General features: G+C 46.8%; 1 protein-coding gene across 1 annotated transcript in view; it reads right to left on the bottom strand.

The window, feature by feature from the left end:
- CACNA1S (calcium channel, voltage-dependent, L type, alpha 1S subunit) overlaps nucleotides 1-20,313 on the bottom strand; it is an 82,438-nt gene that overhangs the window by 24,608 nt on the left and 37,517 nt on the right. The window contains exons 12-25 of the mRNA XM_006834155.1: nucleotides 19,193-19,400; nucleotides 18,149-18,269; nucleotides 17,028-17,142; nucleotides 16,767-16,860; nucleotides 15,827-15,896; nucleotides 12,981-13,113; nucleotides 12,110-12,239; nucleotides 11,833-11,892; nucleotides 10,851-10,957; nucleotides 10,030-10,117; nucleotides 9,508-9,615; nucleotides 1,510-1,562; nucleotides 1,066-1,212; nucleotides 401-602 (exon numbers count right to left, since the gene is read on the bottom strand). Of these exons, the coding sequence (XP_006834218.1) occupies nucleotides 401-602; nucleotides 1,066-1,212; nucleotides 1,510-1,562; nucleotides 9,508-9,615; nucleotides 10,030-10,117; nucleotides 10,851-10,957; nucleotides 11,833-11,892; nucleotides 12,110-12,239; nucleotides 12,981-13,113; nucleotides 15,827-15,896; nucleotides 16,767-16,860; nucleotides 17,028-17,142; nucleotides 18,149-18,269; nucleotides 19,193-19,400 (1,636 nt within the window). The remainder of the gene's footprint in view (nucleotides 1-400; nucleotides 603-1,065; nucleotides 1,213-1,509; nucleotides 1,563-9,507; nucleotides 9,616-10,029; nucleotides 10,118-10,850; nucleotides 10,958-11,832; nucleotides 11,893-12,109; nucleotides 12,240-12,980; nucleotides 13,114-15,826; nucleotides 15,897-16,766; nucleotides 16,861-17,027; nucleotides 17,143-18,148; nucleotides 18,270-19,192; nucleotides 19,401-20,313) is intronic.

Genomic DNA, 20,313 nt, shown 5'->3' with positions numbered 1-20,313 from the left:
TTATGTAATCCATGAGTAGCTGTGACCAGGAGCTTGAGTATGAGGGACTCTAGGAAGAGGTGGACTATTTCGAGAGTCCCATTGGGCTCTGAACCCAGAAGGTCCCCTTGGGATACCCTGGATATACCATGGCTCATTTCTAAGATGGTTCTAGTTCAGCCAAGGGCCTCCAAAGGGCTTCCTTGTTCTGGGCATCATGAGAGTTCTAGGAGAAGACTGCCCACTCCACCAGATTGTATTGCTTCAGGTTGGAGATAGGGTTGGATAAAGGGAGGCTGGAGGTAAGCATCAGAAAGGGGATCTGGGACAACTCTCAGCCCTGAGAACTCTTGGCTGGCCAGATTTCAGGGCTTGGAGTGTCAGTAGAGTTGCTGGGAATCTTCTATCCTTCTCCAGGTACCTGATTCTTGTCTAGCTCACAGTTCTTGTACTCAGTCTGTCCCTGCTCCTGGAAGGTGACAATAACAAAGCCCACAAAGATATTCATCATGAAGAAAGCGATGAGGATGATGTAGATGATGAAGAAGATGGCTATCTCCACTCGGTTGTTGTAGATGGGGCCCGTGTCCTCCTTGTTGGAGTCTATGGCCTTGTACAGTAACCTAGGGGTGTATAGGAAAGAGAGGATGGGCTGTATAGGTGTGAAGGGGCAGAGAACTAGGCCAGGAAGAAGGGTGGACTCTATCCAACAGGTCATAGAGAGACAGGAAAACTTTCTGAGCAGCCAAGTGAAGGGAGAGAAATAATGATTGGCCAGGAAGAGGCTGGCTGAAACAGATCCTGAAATGGCCATACCTTGCATTTCCATGGATCAGAGGGGCTCCCCAGGAAGGCAGAGAGGTACACACCTAAGTACAGACTGGGTACATTTTGTCAGAGCCCTTGGTCTGTTTCCTTTTGGAGTGAGCATCAAATTGTCATCCCAACAAGGCATCAGAGAGTAGGTAGGATTTGTTGAGCACTTGCCATGGGCTTGGCCTGGCCTTAGGTGCAGTGAGGACTGTAGAAGGGCAGGCATTGCCCCTTCCATGCCTATGTTGAACCTGGGCCCCAGTCCTTACTCACTGAGGCCATCCTTCGAAGGTGGAGACTGTGAAGAGTGACATCATGGCCGAGAGCACGTTGTCAAAGTGAAACTCGTTATGTATCCACTGCCGGGGACGCAGCTCCATCTGTGTGGGGTCCCCATCTTTGTATACGTAGTAGTAGCCCCTATGTAGGGAAGCCTGGTCACTCTCCTGCATGTGATTGAGCTGCCATCTCCCACCCCCATCCTCTGGGCCTTGGGCAGTGAATATGCAGAGAAATGAAAAACTCTTATCTAAGACCAGAGGGGACACTGCGGGTTCCCTTCCCACAGGTGTCGAAGGAAAAGTCTTCTCTGAACATCCCTGTTAGAGCTCCTGGCTCAGGTTTCCCAGTTCCTCAGCCCAACAGACCACCTTTTCACATTAAGCTCCCATTCACGACCTCTCTTATGCACAACACAGTCCTCAGAGCATAGCATACCTGCATTCTTCTTCTGTCATCTTGGATAAGTCATTGCAGCTGAAGAACTTCCCCTAAGTCCAGGAGAAGGAGGGAAGGAGAAATGCTTATGGAAACAGTATTAAAGATGGACTATGGAAGTGGAAGTGAGTGACAGGAAGGAAAAGGGAAAAAGGGACAGCAAGAAGCAGGAGACTGTCCTCTTCCCTCCACAAGACACCTAACTCTTGGGACCAAACTAGTTGGAATGGGTCCATTTCAACATGTGTATGTCAGAGTAGAACAGTGCTCTATAGGGTTTTTTTCTTTTATTCCTTTTTATTTATTTTGTAGTTGTTGAGAGTGTACACAGCAAAACATACAACAATTTCACAGTCTCTACATGTACACTTCAGTAGTGTTGATTACATTCTCGGAGTTGTGCAATCATTTGCACCCCCCCTTTTCTGAGTTGTTTCTTCCCAATTAACATGAACTCACTGCCTTCTAAATTTTCAAGTTGCCGTTGTCAATTTGATCACATAGTTTTTAAATGATCATAATGGTCTAGCAGATGTTTTTTATTTGTTAAGCTAAACTGTTGTTTGGCTTTTAAGAAGACTTCAGGGGATATTTTTGGTTTAAGATTTAAAGATTATGTCAGGATGGTACTTTTGGGGATTTGTCCAACCTTCATGGCTGTCTGGAGTATGTGAGAATTTATAATTCTGTTCTGTATTTTCCCTTTTTTGATCAGGATTTTTCTGTGGAATCTATGATCAAAATGTTCAGTAATGATAGCCAGACACTCTCCAGTTCTTCTGATCTCATGGTATAGGAGATAGTTGTTCATAGAGGCAATTATCCACATCCTCCTTGCTCCGTCTTCTTCTGTTGCTCCAGTCAAATAGAGACCAAACGGCGACTTGCAAGCTTTTAAGACTCTAGGTACTACGCAACAAATTAAGAGGTAGAACAGAGGCACTAAATCTGTTACTAGACCATATATGTAGAATGACATCAAAAACACCATACAGGAAGAAAGCAAAAGGTCATTAAGAAGACAAGAGAAGGAAAAGACCAAAATGGATATCAGAAGAGACACTGAAACTTGCTTTCCAACATAGAGATGCTAAAGTAAATGGAAGAAATGAGCAAGTAAAAGAGTTGAGCAGAAAATTTCAAAGGCAGCTTGAAAAGACAAACTCAAGTATTCAACTGAAATACACAAAGACTTAGAGTCAGAAAGCCAAAAGGGAAGAAAATGCTCAGCATTTTTCAAGCTGGAAGAATTCAAGAAAAAAATCCAACCCTTGACTTGAAATATTGAAGGATTCTATGGGTAACATGGACTTCTGGTGTGGCGCTTAAGATCAGTCCTGGACTGTGAACCATAAGGTCAGCAGTTCAAACCCAACAGCTGCTCCTCAGAAACCCTATACAGGGTTGTTATGAGTTAGAACCAACTCAGTGGCACTTACCAACAATAAGTGTAGCTAAAGGTTTGTCAATTTTACTGATCTTTTTGAAGAATCAACTTCTGGTTTTATTGACTATTGTTTTTCTATTTTCTATTCTATTTGCTTCTGTTCTGATTTTTGTTATTTCCTTTCTTCTGGTAGGTGTAGACTTAGTTTGCTCTTCTTTTTCTGGCTCCTGGAGTTGTTAAGTTGAGTTGAGCTCTTTCTTCTGTTTCCACATAGGCATTTTTTGCTATAAGTTTCCCTCAGAATACTGCTATCACTGCATCCCATAAATTTTGGGCTATTGTAGCTCCATAGGGTTTTTATGATTGATCTATTTGGAAGTAGATTTCCACGTCTTTATTCTGAAGTACCTCTGGTGGCCTTGAACCTCCAACCTTTCAATTTGTAGCTGAGTACACTGTTTACACCATCCAGGAAATCGTTTTTCTTCTTCACCATCATCCATTCCCACAGTTCCACCATTGACTTCATCACCTGATCTAGATGCTGCCAAGGCTGATCCTTACATAGACATTTGCTGCATGTCCCAGGTACCTCCCCACTGCTACAGGAAGCCCCTCTCAGAGCAAGGAAGAGGAGTTGCCTCACCTCCTTCCTTCCTTCTGTTATCAGTGGAGTGACCCACAGGGCTGCCGTGGGGATAAGAGCCAGAGATGGAGACCAGTACTCCCCTCCCTACCCCCATGGATTTCAGCCAGAGTAGCTTCTCATTTTATCTACCTCACATATTGGGCATCCACAAAACATTTTGTTTAAACAAAGGGAGTTGATTGCTAAGTTTTTTATGTAGCTAAATTAAGTTTATGTCTATGACTCTGGTCCAGTTTCACCAAAGACCCAGAGACTAAACATGGCTTTTGTCAAGGACAAAGAAGGCCCAGCTAAGATTCCCAGGTTTTTGTTGTTCCTACCCCATCCTCTTTCCTGGTTGCTAGAGTTGAGAGTTGAGGGTGAGGCAGGTGACATTTGGGGAAGGATCAGGGAGAGGGCATAACAGCAACTGGGCAGGTTTCTAAGCACTTGAAATCAAAGATCCAATTTAATATGGAAAGTAGATTTAAATTTAAATAAAAAATATAAAACATGTGGCAAGTTTCCAAGTAAAATGTTAATTGTAATGCATATTTTACTATTATCTGGATAAGCAGGAATTTTGTTCTGTTGTGCATAGGGACGCGATGAGTCAGTACCAACTTGATGGCACTTAACAACAAGAGGTTTTCTGATAAGAAACTAAAGCACAGACGGGATCAGGGTGTTAAGGGACAATGGCTCTTGCCTGGAAGAGACATGGACATCAAAGGAAAGGCATCTTTCCATAATCCATTCAAGGAACATGCCTGTGGACTCCCACAGGTTAGATGCCAGGGAAAGAGATGAACAAGAGATGAACAAGAAGAGTAAGATACAGACTCTAAGACTCCAGGGTCCCAGGCCTGACAGCCATGACTAATCTGTCAGTTTGTCATACTGTGGTGGTGTGCAGGTTGCTGTGATTCTGGAAGCTATGCCACTGGTATTTTAAATACCATCAGGTCACCCATGGTGGACAGATTTCAGCTAAGCTACCAGACTAAGAAGAAGGAGAGGCAAACTACTTCTGAATATTTAGCCACTGGAAACCTTATGAATAGTAGTGGAACACTGTCAGTTATAGTACCGGAAAATGAATATATTATGAATTTGTTGTTGTTAAGTACTGTGGAGTCGGTTCCAACTCATAGTGACCCTGCACAGGGTTTCCAAGGCTACAAATCTGTACAGGAGCAGAAAGCCTCATCTTTCTCCCATGGAACAGCTGGTAGTATTGAACTGCTGACCTCGAGGTTAGGAGCCTGATTCGTAATCACTATGCTACCAGAGCTCCTTATATTATGAATAGCACCAGAATATTGTCAGTTATAGTGCTGGAACATGAGCCCCTCAGGTTGGAAGGCACTCAAAATGTGAATGGGGAAGAGCTGCCTCCTCAAAGTAGAGTTGACTGTGATGATGAAATGGAGTAAAGCTTTCAAGACCTTCATTTGCTTATGGGGCACAACTCAAAATGAGAAGAAATATCCACTAATAATTGGAACATGGAATGTGCACAGTATGAACCTAGGAAAACTGGAAGTTGTCAAAAATGAAATGGAACCCATCAATAGCCTAGGCATTACTGAGCTGAAATAGACTGGTATTGGTCATTTTGAATCTGACAGTCCTATGATTTACTATGCCAGGAATGAACAATTGAAGAGGAATAGCTTTACCTTCATTATCTAAAGGAACATATCAAAGTCTGTCTTGAAGCACAGTACTGTTTGTGATAGGATAATATCCATAAGCCTACAGGGAAGACCAGCTAATACCACTATTAGTCAAATTTACACACTGATCACTAAAGTTAGTGATGATGAAATTGAAGAATTTCATTTTCAATGAAATTGCTAAAGATGCATTGATAAATACTGATGAATGGAGTGCGAAGGTTGGAAACAAAAGTTGGAAAATACAACCTTGGTGATAGAAATGATGCTGGCAATCACATAACAGAATTTTTCAAGACCAGTGACCTATCCATTGGAAATTCCTATTTGAAACAACAAAACAGAAGACTATTCACATGGACCTCACCAGATGAAGTAACAGAAATCAAATTGACAGCATCTGTGGGAAGAGATGGTGAAAAACTTCAATGCCATCATCCAAAACAAGGCCAGGCAGACTGTGGAACAAACCATCAATTGCTCATATGCAAGTTCAGACTGAAGCTGAGGAAAATTTAAACAAGTCAACGAGAACCAAAATATGACCTTGAACATATCCCACCTGAATTTAGAGACCATGTCAAGAACAGATTTGATGCATTAGACACCAATGACCAAAGACCAGAAGAGTTATGGAATGACATCAAGAACATTATACTGGAAGAAAGCAAAAGATCATTAAGAAGACAAGAAAGAAAGAAAAGACTAAAATGGATGTCAGAAGAGACTCTGAAACTTGCTTTCCTGCATAGAGATGCTAAAGCAAAAGGAAGAAACAAGGAGGTGAATTGTGCAAGCTGAAAGAATTGAAGAAAAAATTCATACCTCTACTTGAAATATTGAAGGATTTTATGGGCAAAATATTGAATGATATAGAAAGCATCAAAAGAAGTTGGAAGGAATACACAAAATCATTGTACCAAAAAGAAGTAGTCAGTGTTCACCCATTTCAAGAGGTATACTGCATAGGATCGAGAGCCAATGGTACTGAAGAAAGAAGTTCAAGGTGCACTGAAGGCACTGGCAAAGAACAAGGCCCCAGGAATTGATGGACTAGAAATTCAAATCTTTCAACAAACTGAGGCAGCACTGGAGGCACTCACTCATCTATGCCAAGGAATTTGGAAAACAGCTACCTGGCCAACTGATTCGAAGAGATGTGGTCAAAGAGAGGTGACCTAATGGAATGTGGAAATCATCTGATACCATCATTAATGTCACATGCAAGTAAAATTTTGCTAAAGATAATTTAAAACGACTGCAACAGTACATTGACAGGGAACTGCTAGAGGCTCAAGCCAGATTTAGATGAGGATGTGGAATGAGGGATATCATTGCTGATGTCAGATGGATCATAGCTGAAAGCAGAGAATACCAGAAAGATGTTTACCTATGGTTTATAGCTATGCAAATGCTTTCAACTGCATGGATCACAATAAGCTATGGACAACATTGAGGAGAATGAGTATTCTGGGACACTTAATTGTGCTCGTGAGGAACTTGTACACAGACCAAGAGGCAGTAGTTTGAACAGAACAAGGGGACACTGGATAGTTTAAAATCAGGAAAGTTGTGTGTCAGGATTGTATTTTTTCACCATATTCATTCAGTCTGTATGCTGAGCAAATAATCCGAAAAGCGGAATTATATGAAGATGAATATGGCATCAAAATTGAAGGAAGATTCATTCATTAACAACCTGTGATATGCAGATGATACAGTCTTGCTTGCTGGAAGTAAAGAGGACTTTAAATACTGGAAAATCAAAGACCATAGTATGGACTGTACCTGAATGTAAAGAAAAAAAAATCCTCACAACAGGGCCAATAAATAACATCATGGGGAAAAGATTGAAGCTGTCAAAGACTTCAGTTTGCTTGGATCCACTATCAATTCTCATGGAAGCAGCAGTCAAGAAATCAAATGACATACTGCATTAAGCAAATTTACTGCACAAGCCTGCTTTAAAGTGTTTACAAGCAAAGATTTCAGTTTGAGGACTAAAGTGCACCTGACCCAAGTCATGGTACTTTCAGTAGCCTCATGTGTATGTAAAAGTTGGACAGTGAATAAGGAAGACCATAGAAAAATTGGTGCATTTGAGTCATGGTGTTGCAGTAGAATATTGATAGTACCATGGACTTCCAGGAACTAAAAACAAAAACCAAAAATCTGTGTTGGAAGAAGTACAGACAGAATGCTCTTTAGAAGTAAGGGTGGTGAGACTTTGTCTCTCATACTTCTGACATGTTATCAGAAAGGGCCAGTCCTTGGAAAAGTGGAGGGTCAGTGAAAAGGAAGAAGACCCCCAATGAGATGGAGTGGCATGGTGGCAGCAACAATGGGCTCATGTGTAACAACAATTGTGAGGGTGCTGCAAGGCCTGATAGTGTTTTGTTGTGTTGTGTACAGGATCATTGAGTCAAAACTGACTGTTGTGTACAGGATCGTTGAATAAGAACTGACTTGACAGTGCCTAACAACAGGCCTGAGAGAGGAAGAGGCCAGAGAAGGATAGCCCTCAACTGGGTCTATGAGGAGATGGCCACATGCAGCTGTGGACACTCCTTCTTGCCCAGAACACTGACTAACAAGATCCAACTCCCTGAAGGTGCTCTGGGAGGCCCATCCCAACAGCTTCCTAAAGCTAGTTCTCTACCCACAAGGGGAAACTTATTGGATTTACTTCATGACCCTCTCAGTCTTAGCACAAGGCTGGGCCCAGGGAAAGTGTTCCATAAATGTTTAAAGAATAAATGTATAAAATACTATTGTATGTCTAAGACTGGCTGAGGTTATATGATCAAGAATTTAAAAGATCCTGCTTTGGGGGCAGAACAGAATGGGGTATGAAGGGAAGTATGAAGGTATAGGAGATATTTTCAGTATCTGTGTCCTGCAGACGATCTCCGGGAGATCAAATAGCTCAAGGAGCCCTGGTGGTGCCATGGTTAACAGAAAGGTTGGAGGTTCAAACCCACATAGCAGGAAGAAAGACCTGCCAATCTGTTTCTGTAAAAATTACAGCCTAAGAAACCCTCTGGGGGAAGTTCTAACTCTGTTACTTGGGGTTGCTGTGAGTTAAAATCGACTCCACAGTACCTAACAACAATAGCAGATGATCTCAGAGTTAGAAGCATCTAGAAATCGCATCTCAGTGGGAGGGGACACACTTGAAGGACTGGTTCCTAGAAAGGAAGTAAATAGCTATGTTCTCCCAGGCAAGTGGGCACAGATTGAGATTGGCTTCCAGACACACAATGACAGGCCCCCATCCTCAGAAGCTCCTGGTAGACACAGACAACACCCTGCTGCACCAGCACCAGCACCAGTCGGGAGCATGGGGTGCAGAAACTCAGCTGCTGTGCAAGGAGGTGGAGGGGCGGAGGCTGGGGTGGGGCTCATACTTTCAGCAGGATGGAGGAGGTGGGAAAGAGTGGTAGAGGAAAGGGGGCGAACGTAGGGTGGCAGCACTCTGGGAAGGGGAGGACTCAGGGCCACATGGGGAGGAACCTTCATCCTCCAGAAGAAGCCACAGAGAGCCATGGAGAAAGGAACTATGGTAGTGTTAGCAGAGCCTGGGGAAAGATGTGGAGAAGAGGCCCTGCAGGGGCCACAGGAAGGCAGTTCTTACAAACTGGAAGGGGCTCAGGGAGTTTAACAGAGAGCGGATGCTGAAGCAGATGAGGGAGCACAGGACCAGGAGGGGCCTCACCAGATCTAGATTGAGAGGGCATAGCCTCAGAACCCCTGAAGACATCTGCTTTCACAATTGGATACTCCCTTTGTTAAGAGGCACCAGCCCTGATGGTGCATTGGTTAAGTGCGAGACACCAGCTGCTCCATGGAGAGAAGATGTGGTAGTCTGCTTCCGTGAAGATTACAGCCTTGGAATCCCTACAGGGCAGTTCTGTTCTGTGCTGCAGGCTCACTGTGAGTTGGAATGGACTCAAAAGCAACAAGCTTGGTTTTGTTTTTTGCTTATAGGAGGAGTCCCCGGATGCTACAAACAATTAATACACTCAGCTATTAATGGAAAGGTTAGATGTTCAAGTCCAGCCAGAGGCACCTTGGAATAAAGTCCTGGCAATTTATTTCTAAAAAAAATCAGTTGTTGAAAATACTATGGAGGACTGTTCTAATCTGACACATATGTGTTGCCATGAGTCGGGTTGACTTGGTGGCAATAGCTGGTAGTTGCTTAGAGACGGGAACAGACAGGCTCTTGCCTTGGCCTTTGAGTTGGGCATTAGCACTGAGGGGGAGAGGAGGTTGCCCGGATGGTGGTGGGGTTTTCTTCTCACCTTGAAGAGCTGGACACCAACACAGGCAAATATGAACTGCAGGAGGGTAGTGACCAGGACGATGTTCCCAATGGTGCTGATGGCCACAAACACACATTGCACCACGTGCTGGGGAAGAAAGAAGAGGGCATGGGGGGTGGGGCAAGTCCACATTGATCCCCACCCCCGGCTATCCCAGCCAAGTGCTGCCTCTTAGCTGGAAAGAAGGCTTATGGGGAAACAAGGCTGTCCCAGACTCATCTTTAACCCCATCTAGACTGAAGACAAGGAGTTCTGGTAATGTAGCGGTTATGAATTGGCCTGCAAATCACAAGGTCAGCAGTTCAAAACTACCAGCTGTTCCGCGGGAGAAAGATGAGGCTTTCTGTTCCCGTAAAGATTTACAGCCTAGGAAACCCTGTACAGGGTCGCTACAACAGACTGAAGACAGGACGGCACCTCAACTCTCATGGTTCCTGCAGCCAGGTGCCAGTAGGCCCACTCTTTCCTCTCCCCAGGGTACTGCCCCAGCACCACACTCACCTTCAGCCCTTTGGCTCTGTTGATGGCTCGGAGGGGTCGGAGCACCCTCAGCACCCTCAAGATCTTCACCACAGAGATGGTGCTGGACCTGGAGGAGACAGCAGTGGGCTGAGGCTACGGAGCACTCCACCCGCCTCCTGCCTCTAGCTCTGCTCACACAGGTTAACTTTCTGCCTGGAGACATGTCCATCTTCCCCTGCTCATTCCCTCAGACTGCATGCATGAGTGCCTGTTATTGTAAGCTGCCTTTGAGTTGGTCCCTGACTTATGGAGACCCCATGCACGATGGAATAGAAAGCTGCCCATTCCTGCGCCACCCCCGCGATCAGTTGCTGAGTAGACTATTGTGATCTGTAGGGTCTTCACTGGCTGATGTTCAGAAATAGATCACAAGGCCTTTCTACCTAGCATGTGTTCCTACCCCAGGGTAAAGAACCCTCCTGATTTCACAGCCAGAGCTCTCTTCTGTGTGCTATGCTGCACTATGAGAGCTTCGTCTCTGAGTGAGCAGAGCCTCAGTCCCATCAGATTGGAAGCTGCCCCAAGGCAGGGCTGTGATGTTCATGAGATAGCTGGGGGCTGCCTTCTCTTCCCTGGACCCCCCTTCATTGTTGCCAAAAGAATTCTATTCACTTAGCAATGCTATTGCAGTCCAGCTGGTGAGAACATCTCCCCTTCCTACTGACCAATGGCCCTGAGAGGCCCTCCTCTAGCAGCATGGGGCCCACCAATAATGGGTGGTTGGGACTTCTGAGGCCCTGGAATGGAGTGGAGGGGAGTGGAGGGGCTCTATGCCCAGGCTGGCCCCTGTCACTGCTCACTCAAGTCCCATGGAGATGAGGGACACAGCCACCACCAGCAGGTCCAGGATGTTGAAGTAGTTCCGGCAGAAAGAGCCCTTGTGCAGGATGGCACCGAAAGTTATCATCTGGGGAAAGAGGGAGAAGCAGCCTCCTGGGCGGCCTGTAGCCATCCCTGTAGTATCCCCTATTAATGAATGCATGTGTTATTCTGCTGTGCACCTGTGCTGTCCCTGCTAGCTTTCTCTAATGAAATCCTAACCAGCTTGCAGGCTCATCTCTAATGTCACCACTGGCATGAAGTCCTCTTAGAGCTGGGGGAAGCTGCTATCTCCTGGTGCACAACTCCTTTAACCATCAAGGTCCTGAATAAAGGATTTTCAATGATTTTACACCATAGCCCAGTCCTGGGTTACAGCTACTGTGTCTCCTCCTCATTCATGGCGTGAAGGTTGGGCTGTGCCATAGACAAGTCCTCCCAGCTCCACCCAGAGCCCCATGAAGGCCTGAACCTGCACTCCCATCTAAAGCTTGGGTAAGCAGTAGGCTGCTGTGGGGCAGGACCTGCGAGGGCCGTGAGAGGGCAGAGCCTTTAGAAATCCAGTCACTTCTCTGAGATTCCTAGAGAGAGAGGTCCTTCCAGCCGTTAGTAATGGGGGTCTAGGGACAACTCACAGCTCCCCAGGTCTACTCGTAAGCGTTCTGCCTTCCATATGGAAGAAGGAGGCTAAGGCTTCACAGACATGGGGTGTACTCTACTGAGAGGTGGGCAATCTCCAGGTTGGTTGTGCGTCACATATCCACCCAACCACCCACTCATTCCACCTAATGAGCTGACAGTCAATCTGGCCTCCTGGGCCCCACGAATCTTTTTGTCCAGCCCTTCGTCTTTACCATGCTCTTCCCCACCTCTGCCAAGCTCAGCCCCTGAGTGAGTAAGAGGGAGCCACATCAGGGAGGGTCTTGTTCCCTGGCCCACAGCTGTCCCAGAGCCTTCACTCACCTTGAGGACAATCTCCACAGTGAAGACAGAGGTGAACACAATGTCAAAATACTCAAGAATCTGAGGAGAGGGTGGGGGACCAGAGAAGAGGAGAGAGACCCAGTGAGAGGAAGGGCAGACCAATGGCATCCTCCTCTTCCTCAAACACTGGGCAGGGAGAGCTGTCTGTGCAGCCTGCTGTGACATCAGAAGGAGTAGACGGAGCAGTCTGGGACCTCCAGTAGTTTAAGCTCTAGGAAACCCTGAAGTGAACCAGCAGGGGGCGTGCCACCATCACCTGGTTCCTGACAGACTTTGCCCTGATGGGGTCCTCAGCAGCTAGCGCAGCACTGCTGAGCAGGATGAAGAGCAGGATGAAGTTGGTGAACCACGTGGCGTTGACAGTGCGGTGACATAGGACACGGAGCCTGGGGGAGTCAGGGGAGCTGTGAGCTTCTGTCCTGCAGAGGGACACTGGGCCCCCTATTCTCGCCTCCCCTGTGTCAGTGAAGTATTGCTTTACATCTGGATGGACCTCTGTCCCTGGTTCCTGCAGCCAAGCCTCTATACCACCTGTCCCCCCCACTTAACATCCCACCACCACCCTGATACCTCTCATGGACAGACTCCTCTACCCATGAGGATGGCAGCTAAATCTTTGCAAAGACTATATGTTGTTGTTGTTATGAGCTGTTGTGTCAGTTCGGATGCATAGTGACCTTGTAGAGGGTTTCCAAGGAATGTCTGGTGGATTGAAACACCAATCTTGAGGTTAACAGTCCAGTGCTTAGTCTACAGCACCACACTAGAACTCTGAAGACTATATAGTCTATGTGTATTTTGAAGTGTAAATTTGTGAAGCCACTAAAAACGACAGCGTATGCTTTTCGACTCTTTCTCATCTCTTCTTACTTGCCTCCCCTCCTCCTAGCTTCTGGCCACATTCATTGTCCTCTTACTTTCTCTGTCTAAAACTGTCCTCTTCTGTGTAAGTAACAAAGTTTGAATCATGCTAGAGATACTAGCATTTCAAACAGACTCTCAAGCTAAAGGAATGAACCATCAGTGGTTGCAGACACTTAGAGGAAAGCAGACTCTTCAGGATGGAGAAGCAGGCCTCTCTGAGAGCTCCCCAAATCCCACCCACAGCCTTGGCAGGTACCACCCACTTATTGGTGGGGCTGAAGATGAAGAAGGAGCTGGCTTCTGGAATGGGCACTGCCTTCTCTTTCAGCTGCAGCTCAGCCAGGGGGCGTGGTCGGGGGCTCACTGGGATCTCAGGCTCATCTTCCTCATCATCCCCTGTGGGGTGACAGGGAGAAATAAATGGGGGGTGTCTTCTCATATTTTGTTGCTTCCCTAGTTTCTGTGTTCAGAGCCCTCCTATGAGTACCCACATCCAGCACACAGTCAGACCCAGGCATCTTCTTGTCTCCCTCCCCTTAGCCAACAGGTTTGAGTGGTCAGGAGAGATGGAGAATACCCAGAAACTTCCAGAAACGGGACCAGGAGTGAGGCCAAGAAGCCTGGCTGCTGGATCTTCTGTTTCAGGGCCAGACTTGTACTGCCTCAAATCTCCTAAGCGGGGCCAAGGGGTAGACCTTCTCATTTCAGGTGAGAAGACCTGAGTTCTACTCCAGGCTCTGCCACTAACTACTATGTAATGAGGCTCTTCCCCTTCCTGAACTTCCTTTTGCCAATTTGTGAAACTGACACTAGGTAGGAAGAATATTGGAATAAATGGACTCTGACAGTTCAAGCTCACCAGCCACTCCTTTGAAGCCCTATACCGACTCAACGGCACCTAACAACAACAACAATGTCCTTTCTTGGGCTCGGATTCTAAAAGTAATCATTTCAGAGAGGAATTTCCAGCATGAAGAAAATATCAATGTTTCTTAAGCTTCAGCCAGCCCCCAGGGAGGTGAGTGTGGGTGTGGGGCATGGTTAGTAGTAGAGGAGGGGGAGATAGATGCTCCAAGTATATTGCAGGGTCTCATAGCCTTGAGGAGAAGCTGGGTGCCTGAAGTCCTCAGCTCCAGGGTGGGAGGAAATTTAGTGATCACACTGGGGAGCCTTGTCTAATATTGGGGTACCCTACCTCGTATAGGTGCTGTCCAGTCCTTGGCTCCTTTAGCCCGACCACACTGTCTCCTCTCTATCCCCTGGCTGGCCCTAGCCTTCCATGGTCATTTTAAACTGAAGGAGACCTATAGGTAATATCCCTCCAGCTTGGCAGTCTGCAGTCTTAGGGCTCTCAACTCTACCCAGATCACTTGTCCACATTGCCTGTTCTCAAGGAGCTGGAATGCTTCCTTCTTCCTCAGGGTAAGCATAATGATACAATATTCTCATCTTACCTGCTCTGTCAGACCCCAGAGGCACGTGATATGCTTAATTATCCCACTCACTGTCATCAAGTGGATTGTGGCTTCTGAGGCTATAAATCTTTACGGGAGTGGAAAGCTTCCTCTTTCACCCAAGGAACGGCTGGTGGATTCGAACTGCTGAGTTTACAGTTAGAATCACAGGGACTATTAAATCTTAGGGTTAATTTATTTGTTTTCTTATCTCTCTTAGTTCTTACTTCCTAAGTCTGTGTACATTCTGTTACTTTTACTGCACATATCTTTAATTGTAAGCCATTTCAAATTCTTTTTGGAGGAAGCAGGCTATAAATAAATATATTCAATTGCCTTGGTAAGGCATCTCTTCCAACTTCCCACCCCCTAGCCCCTCTCCCCTCCTGACTTCTTTCCAACCTTCCCCTCCCTCTAAAGGCCTCATCTGGAAGGACCTGGGTTTTCTTAGTCAGCTCCCCTCCCCTGACACCAGTCTGTCTAATAAGATGATGGCTCTTAGATGAAATGATTTAAGAGAAATTATTCTAAAGCCCGAATATGCATTACTGGCAGACAGACTTCCAATGTTACTCATTTTGTCTACACCAGCTTTTTCTCCCTCACTCCACTTTGCAAAATCATTTACTCAGCACTGAGATGTATATAGCACAGAAAGTCCCTTTGGAGCTTTGGGTCACTGGAGAAGACATACGAATCAGCTGATTCCACACTAGATGTAAAGAGGCGCCAGTGACACAAAGCTCTCCAGGACCCATGAGGGAGCACCTTTAGGCACCAGGGCATTTTCTTCCAGACGGCCTTTTAAGATAAGTGCAGCCTGGACCTGCTTACTTCAGTTTGTTGCTCTGCTTGAATAGCAGTTTCTGCCACAGCCGCTGGTTAATTGCATTGAGGTGCTTGTGTATTACCCATCCTTTTGCTATTCCCTTGCTACCTCCTTCTTTTAGATTTCCCCACAATGCCAGTCATGGTTCTATTCATCCCAAGCCCAAGTCCTGCCTGGTATGGTGACTAATCTATCCCATCTCCAGCATGTCTTCCTTTACCATCTGCCCCGGGTGATTGGGGTGGAAGATGTGTGTGCTCACAAGTCTCTCTGCTCCTTGAAAACAGTCCTCAGCACTGAAGCACAGAGCTGCCACTCAATAAATACTTGCTGAATTACATGGAAATGAAGTGTGCAGATTTTTCTACTGTGTGTGTTCTTGGTGAGGCTGGTTATGGAATGACTTATTTGCAATGCAAAGTTCAGGATAAAGGTCTCCAGAGATTTGAACTCTTCATGGAGGGATTGACGCTGGTGGCGAGGGGGAGAATACACAAGAGATGGTCCCTGAGGAAAATTCAACATCAGCATTGCTGTTGTTGCTAGCTACAAGGCCCACACACAATGAGATTAGACCCTTGAGATCCCTAAGGTTTTCATTGGCTGATTTTTGGAAGTAGATTGCTGTTTTTTTCTCCCTTTCTCCTAGTCCATTTTAGTCTGGAAGCTCAGCGTCCACTGACAGACAGGTGGTGACTGAGCAGGGGGTGCACTAACCAAAGATTGAACTCTCTGGTCTCCTGCATGAAATGTGAGAATTCTTCCATTGAACCACTACTGCTCCCCAGCACACTTTCTGCGCTAGCCCAGGCTTAAGGACCCTCACCTGGGAAGTCAGCCGAGGGATAAGGATCCTTCACCTCATTAACGTTAGATTCAAACTCATCAATTTTCAGCTGTAGGAAGAAGCACACTGAAGATTAGGTATGACCACAAAACGTTTACTTTCCATTTATTGAGCATTTGTTGGAAGACCGATGTGGGCTTCACCTCATTTAATCCTCCTATAGCCTGAGAGATAGATAACAGTATGATCATACCCATTTTACAAATGAGAAAGGCCTCGAAGAGCCAGACAATTCATCCAGGCTACCAGGTGGCCGGAAGGACTCCTGGTGTTGTGCTGCAGGATTATGTGCTGGACTGTAAGGTCAGTTTGAACCATAAGGTCTGTGGTCCAAACTCACCAGACACTCCTTGGAAACCCTATACAGGGTTGCTATGGGTTGCAACCAACTCAACAGCACTTAACAACCACAGCCAGGTGGCAGACTGGAGCTTGAGCCTGTCTTCTCTGTACCCTGCTTGGCTCTCCAGAAGACAGCTGAGCTCCCCAGACCAGTCTTCTCAGACTCTCTGGAACCCAATTCCCTGACTTTTTCACCTCTATTGCCTCAGCTTCTAGGAAAATGAATGGAACCCGCCTGGAATAAGTAGGGTGTGGCTGGAATTGGTGGGAGTAGTACATCGGGGTCCTTCAGAAACAGTATGTGTCAGGCTGGAAACCTTCTTGCTCTGGGATGGGAAGCTGAGACGTTGAAGAGGAAGGCTAGTCCCAGTTCTGGGGCATCTGTGCTTCTTGGTAGAAAGGAATCTTTAGAGGAGCTGAGCCACTAGCTCACCCTCTGCTTACAGCGGAGGTGAATGCCCTCACCTCCCTTAACTTCCCACCCCACCCACCAGCACCTTAGAGCACAGGGATGAAGCAGGAGACTTCCAGGGTCTCCCTATCCTACCTCTGAAAGCATTCCACATGATATGCTCACCTTGGCAGTGGTGGGGATGCCTTCACCCTTGGGTTTTTGTTCCAGCTTCTTGGCCAATATTGACTTCTCTTCCTCTGACTTGTCTGGGAGACCCCTAAGTCAGAAAACCAAGGAAATCCAAGGTGGAGGTCCAACCAGAAAGTTCTGGTGGATTCTGCTCAGACTGATTATACCCTCAGGAAGACCCTCCACCAAATGCTCAGGGTACTCTGTGAAGAAAGGACCACTCCAGGCCACCCAGGCTGAGGACACAGGACTCACCTGGACATCTTCCTGCGTTTTCTCTCCTCAGCCTTGGCCTTCTGGGCAGAAGTCAGGGTCTCCGCCTCTGCTAGGTTGTCCACAGCAATGGCCAGGAAGACGTTGAGCAGGATGTCTGAGGGGATCCAGCTAAGGAGCCTCAGGTGGTGGCTGACTGACAGGGCAGCCTCTTGAACAGGCGTACCTCACTGTGAGTTGACATCCCCTCCATGAAGCCCCTCTTTCCTGAGCTTCCCCACTCACCTGAGGAGGGTGCCTGTGATGGGGCTTAAATCCACTATGGCCTTTGAATCCCTTTCATTTCCTGCTCAGAACTGATCCCAGCTCCACCCCCTACTCCACCCTCCCAGGGAGGGGGCTATGTATGAGGCCAGAGAGTCGCTGAAAGCTAGACCCATGCTCAGCACACACATGATCTTGGCATACATGTGAGCTCAATGTGTACCAAACCCATCTCCTCACTACCTAGGATATCAGATTCCAAGGTGCCTGGGACACATCCACCTCACCCTCCCATCTCATCTCTTGGCCTGCCCTTGCTCAGACTGCCTCGTCCTAGAACTCAAACTAACCACCCCTGGCCGCAAGACCCTGCCAGCCTCCAAACTTTGGCACCAGATTGTCCCACTATCTTCCCTGTTCTCACACAAGACCCATCCTCCCTCTACCTGTCCTATGTTAAACACACTTCTGAGATTAATTCCTCCCACGCCTGTGACTCTCCAGCCTTCAGGATGGGAAAAGTTATCCTATAGCTATACCTGCATTTGTTATGTTTTATCCTCTACCCATAAGGAGCTCTGGTAGCATAGTGGTTATGAACCGGGCTGCGAATTGCAAGGTTAGCAGTTCGAAACTACCAGCCATTCCTTGGGAGGAAGATGAGGCTTTCTGCTCCTGTAAAGATTTACAGCCTCAGAAACCCTGTACAGGGTTGCTATGAGTCGGAACCTACTCCACAACACATAACAACAACAACAATCCTCTACCCATGAGCCTGGGTGCTCCCTTCCAGTAAGAGCACCTGGCTACCTGAAAAGTGGGCACCTTTGACCTTTTTCAGTCCCATTTCCTACCTCCGTCACTGGGCTCTTTTTCATACCCAGCTCCCAAAGGGATACAGTTGCCACAGACGAAAAGGATGATGAAATAAATGCAAACAAGCATGCCAGGGTAGGATGGCCCACCATAGGCCATGATCCCATTGTACATCATTGAGGTCCAGTCTTCCCCCGTCAGCACCTGGAAGAGGGAAGAGTGTAGGTGTTGGTAGAAACACAGGGTAGAAACTGAGGATCATCTGTTGGGACTGCATTATCCAAAGGCCTCTTTTACCTGTTGAATTTCCCCCAGAACTTTCCCCTCCCTACCTTCTCATCCCTGGGTCCAAAACACATGGTCCCTTCTTCCTCATTGTACCTCTTTCAATGATCTCAAGGATCAAGAAGTCTGTGTAATCATCACTTTCCTGGCCACTGCCCCCAATCCTCAGGCTTAAATGAACCGCCCCACCCAGGCTTCCTGTCATTCAGGATGTGTTGCCCATTCACTGAAGCAAATGGGAAAAAGAGCATGAAGCTCTCCCCTGGTAGCACTAGGTGGTATCACTGGACATAGGTACTGGCTACAACAGAAAAGAGCATTTCCTATGGTCTACGACTTGACAGCACTTAACAACAACACAAAGAAATCCCTGCCGCCAGGAGTTCCTGGCTGGGAAAGCCTCTCAGAGAGTCATAAACATGCTCCCTTTCATGGGTGAATTTTAGTGGACGATTGGCCAAGCCATACTTCCTGTCTGAGATAAGGCTTCCCTTGTCTGACTGTCCACAGAGATGTCCTCAGAAGATGCACTCCTCTGCACTTGCAACCCACCCCAAATCCATTCATTCATGAAAGGTCTGATAAGTCCCATTGTGGGCCAGCACTGTGTTAGTCACCAGGAGTAAAGACAAGTATGAGTAAAAAACATTGGGCCCAGTGCCTAGTCTTAGGAGCTCTGTGTTCTGAGATGGAGACAGATCTACAGTGATTACACAGATGATAAGGAAGCCTAGAGAGAGAGACTGAAGCCAGTGGATAAAGGAAGACTTCCTGGAGGAGGTGAGTCCACTGGAATCTTGAAGGACAGGGAAGAAGAAGAGGCATGCAGGCTAACAGCTTACCTGGAAGACGCTGATGAGCGCCTGAGGGAAGTTATCGAAGTTGCTGCGCCGCTCCTCTGTGTCCTCGAAGTCGTATCTGCCCCCAAAGAGCTGCATGCCCAGCAAGGCAAAGATGGTGATGAAGAGGAAGAGGAGCAGCAGCAGGGAGGCAATGGAACGGATGGAATTGAGCAGGGATGCTACCAGGTTGCTCAGGGACGTCCAATATCTGAAGGAAGAGCAAGCAAGACAGGAGGAGGTGGGCCTCTCACACTGGGCTCTGTGAAGTCTAGGTGGACTTGGGAAGGACTGATGGATCAAAGGGAGAAGGAGCTAGCTGTCTGGGGGCTGCAAGCCCTTGAATTCATGGTTGCCTTGCCCACTAGTTTCTTCCTCCGGAGCACTTGCCTCTGTTTACGATTCTGCATTTGTTAGGAGGACTGTTGATAGGTTCTAGTTCCACTATTGACTATAAACTCCATGAGATTAAGAGTCACTTCTTTCTTGTGTCCCCTGTGCCTAGCAGTGCTTGGCTCACAGTAGAGCTCAACAACCCTCTGCATCCTCATCATTGATGGGGTCTGAGTTTGCGAATTCGCCTACTTGCTCATTTACTTGTTATCCTCAATACTCCTAGCACTTTCTCGGTCCTTTTCAAACATGCAGAAAGGAGAAAAATCTGAACTGCCCAACGTACACGTTCCCGACTGAGGTCGAACAGGATGATGCTCTGCTTTCCTATTTTAGCTCTCCTAATGTGCCAGACTGCAAAGCCATTTGAACTGCAAGGTCGGCGATTCAAGCTCACCAGCTGCTCCTCGGAAACCCTATACAGAGTCCCTATGGGTTGGAATTGACTCGACTGCACTTAACAACAACAACAACAACAACTGTTAACAAGTACCTTTGCAGCAGTCTGTTAAGTGCAACACTTTTGTGCTTTTTGTTGAGGATCTCGCTGTTTAAAAGGGCCCTCAAGCATAGTGATGAAGTGCTGTCAAGTATTCCTAAGCACAAACAAGGCTGTGACGTGCCAAATGTGCGCTAGATAAGCTTCATTCTGGCATGGGTTGTAGTGTTGTTGATGAGAATCCAATGCTAATAAAAGCAACAATATATGTTCAATAAGGTGCTTAAACTTT

Source organism: Chrysochloris asiatica, unplaced genomic scaffold (genome assembly GCF_000296735.1).
Source record: "Chrysochloris asiatica unplaced genomic scaffold, ChrAsi1.0 scaffold00009, whole genome shotgun sequence".
NCBI classification, from domain to species: Eukaryota; Metazoa; Chordata; class Mammalia; order Afrosoricida; family Chrysochloridae; genus Chrysochloris; species Chrysochloris asiatica.
Note: the sequence above shows the minus strand (reverse complement) of the source record. Positions and strands in the feature narration are given on the sequence as shown.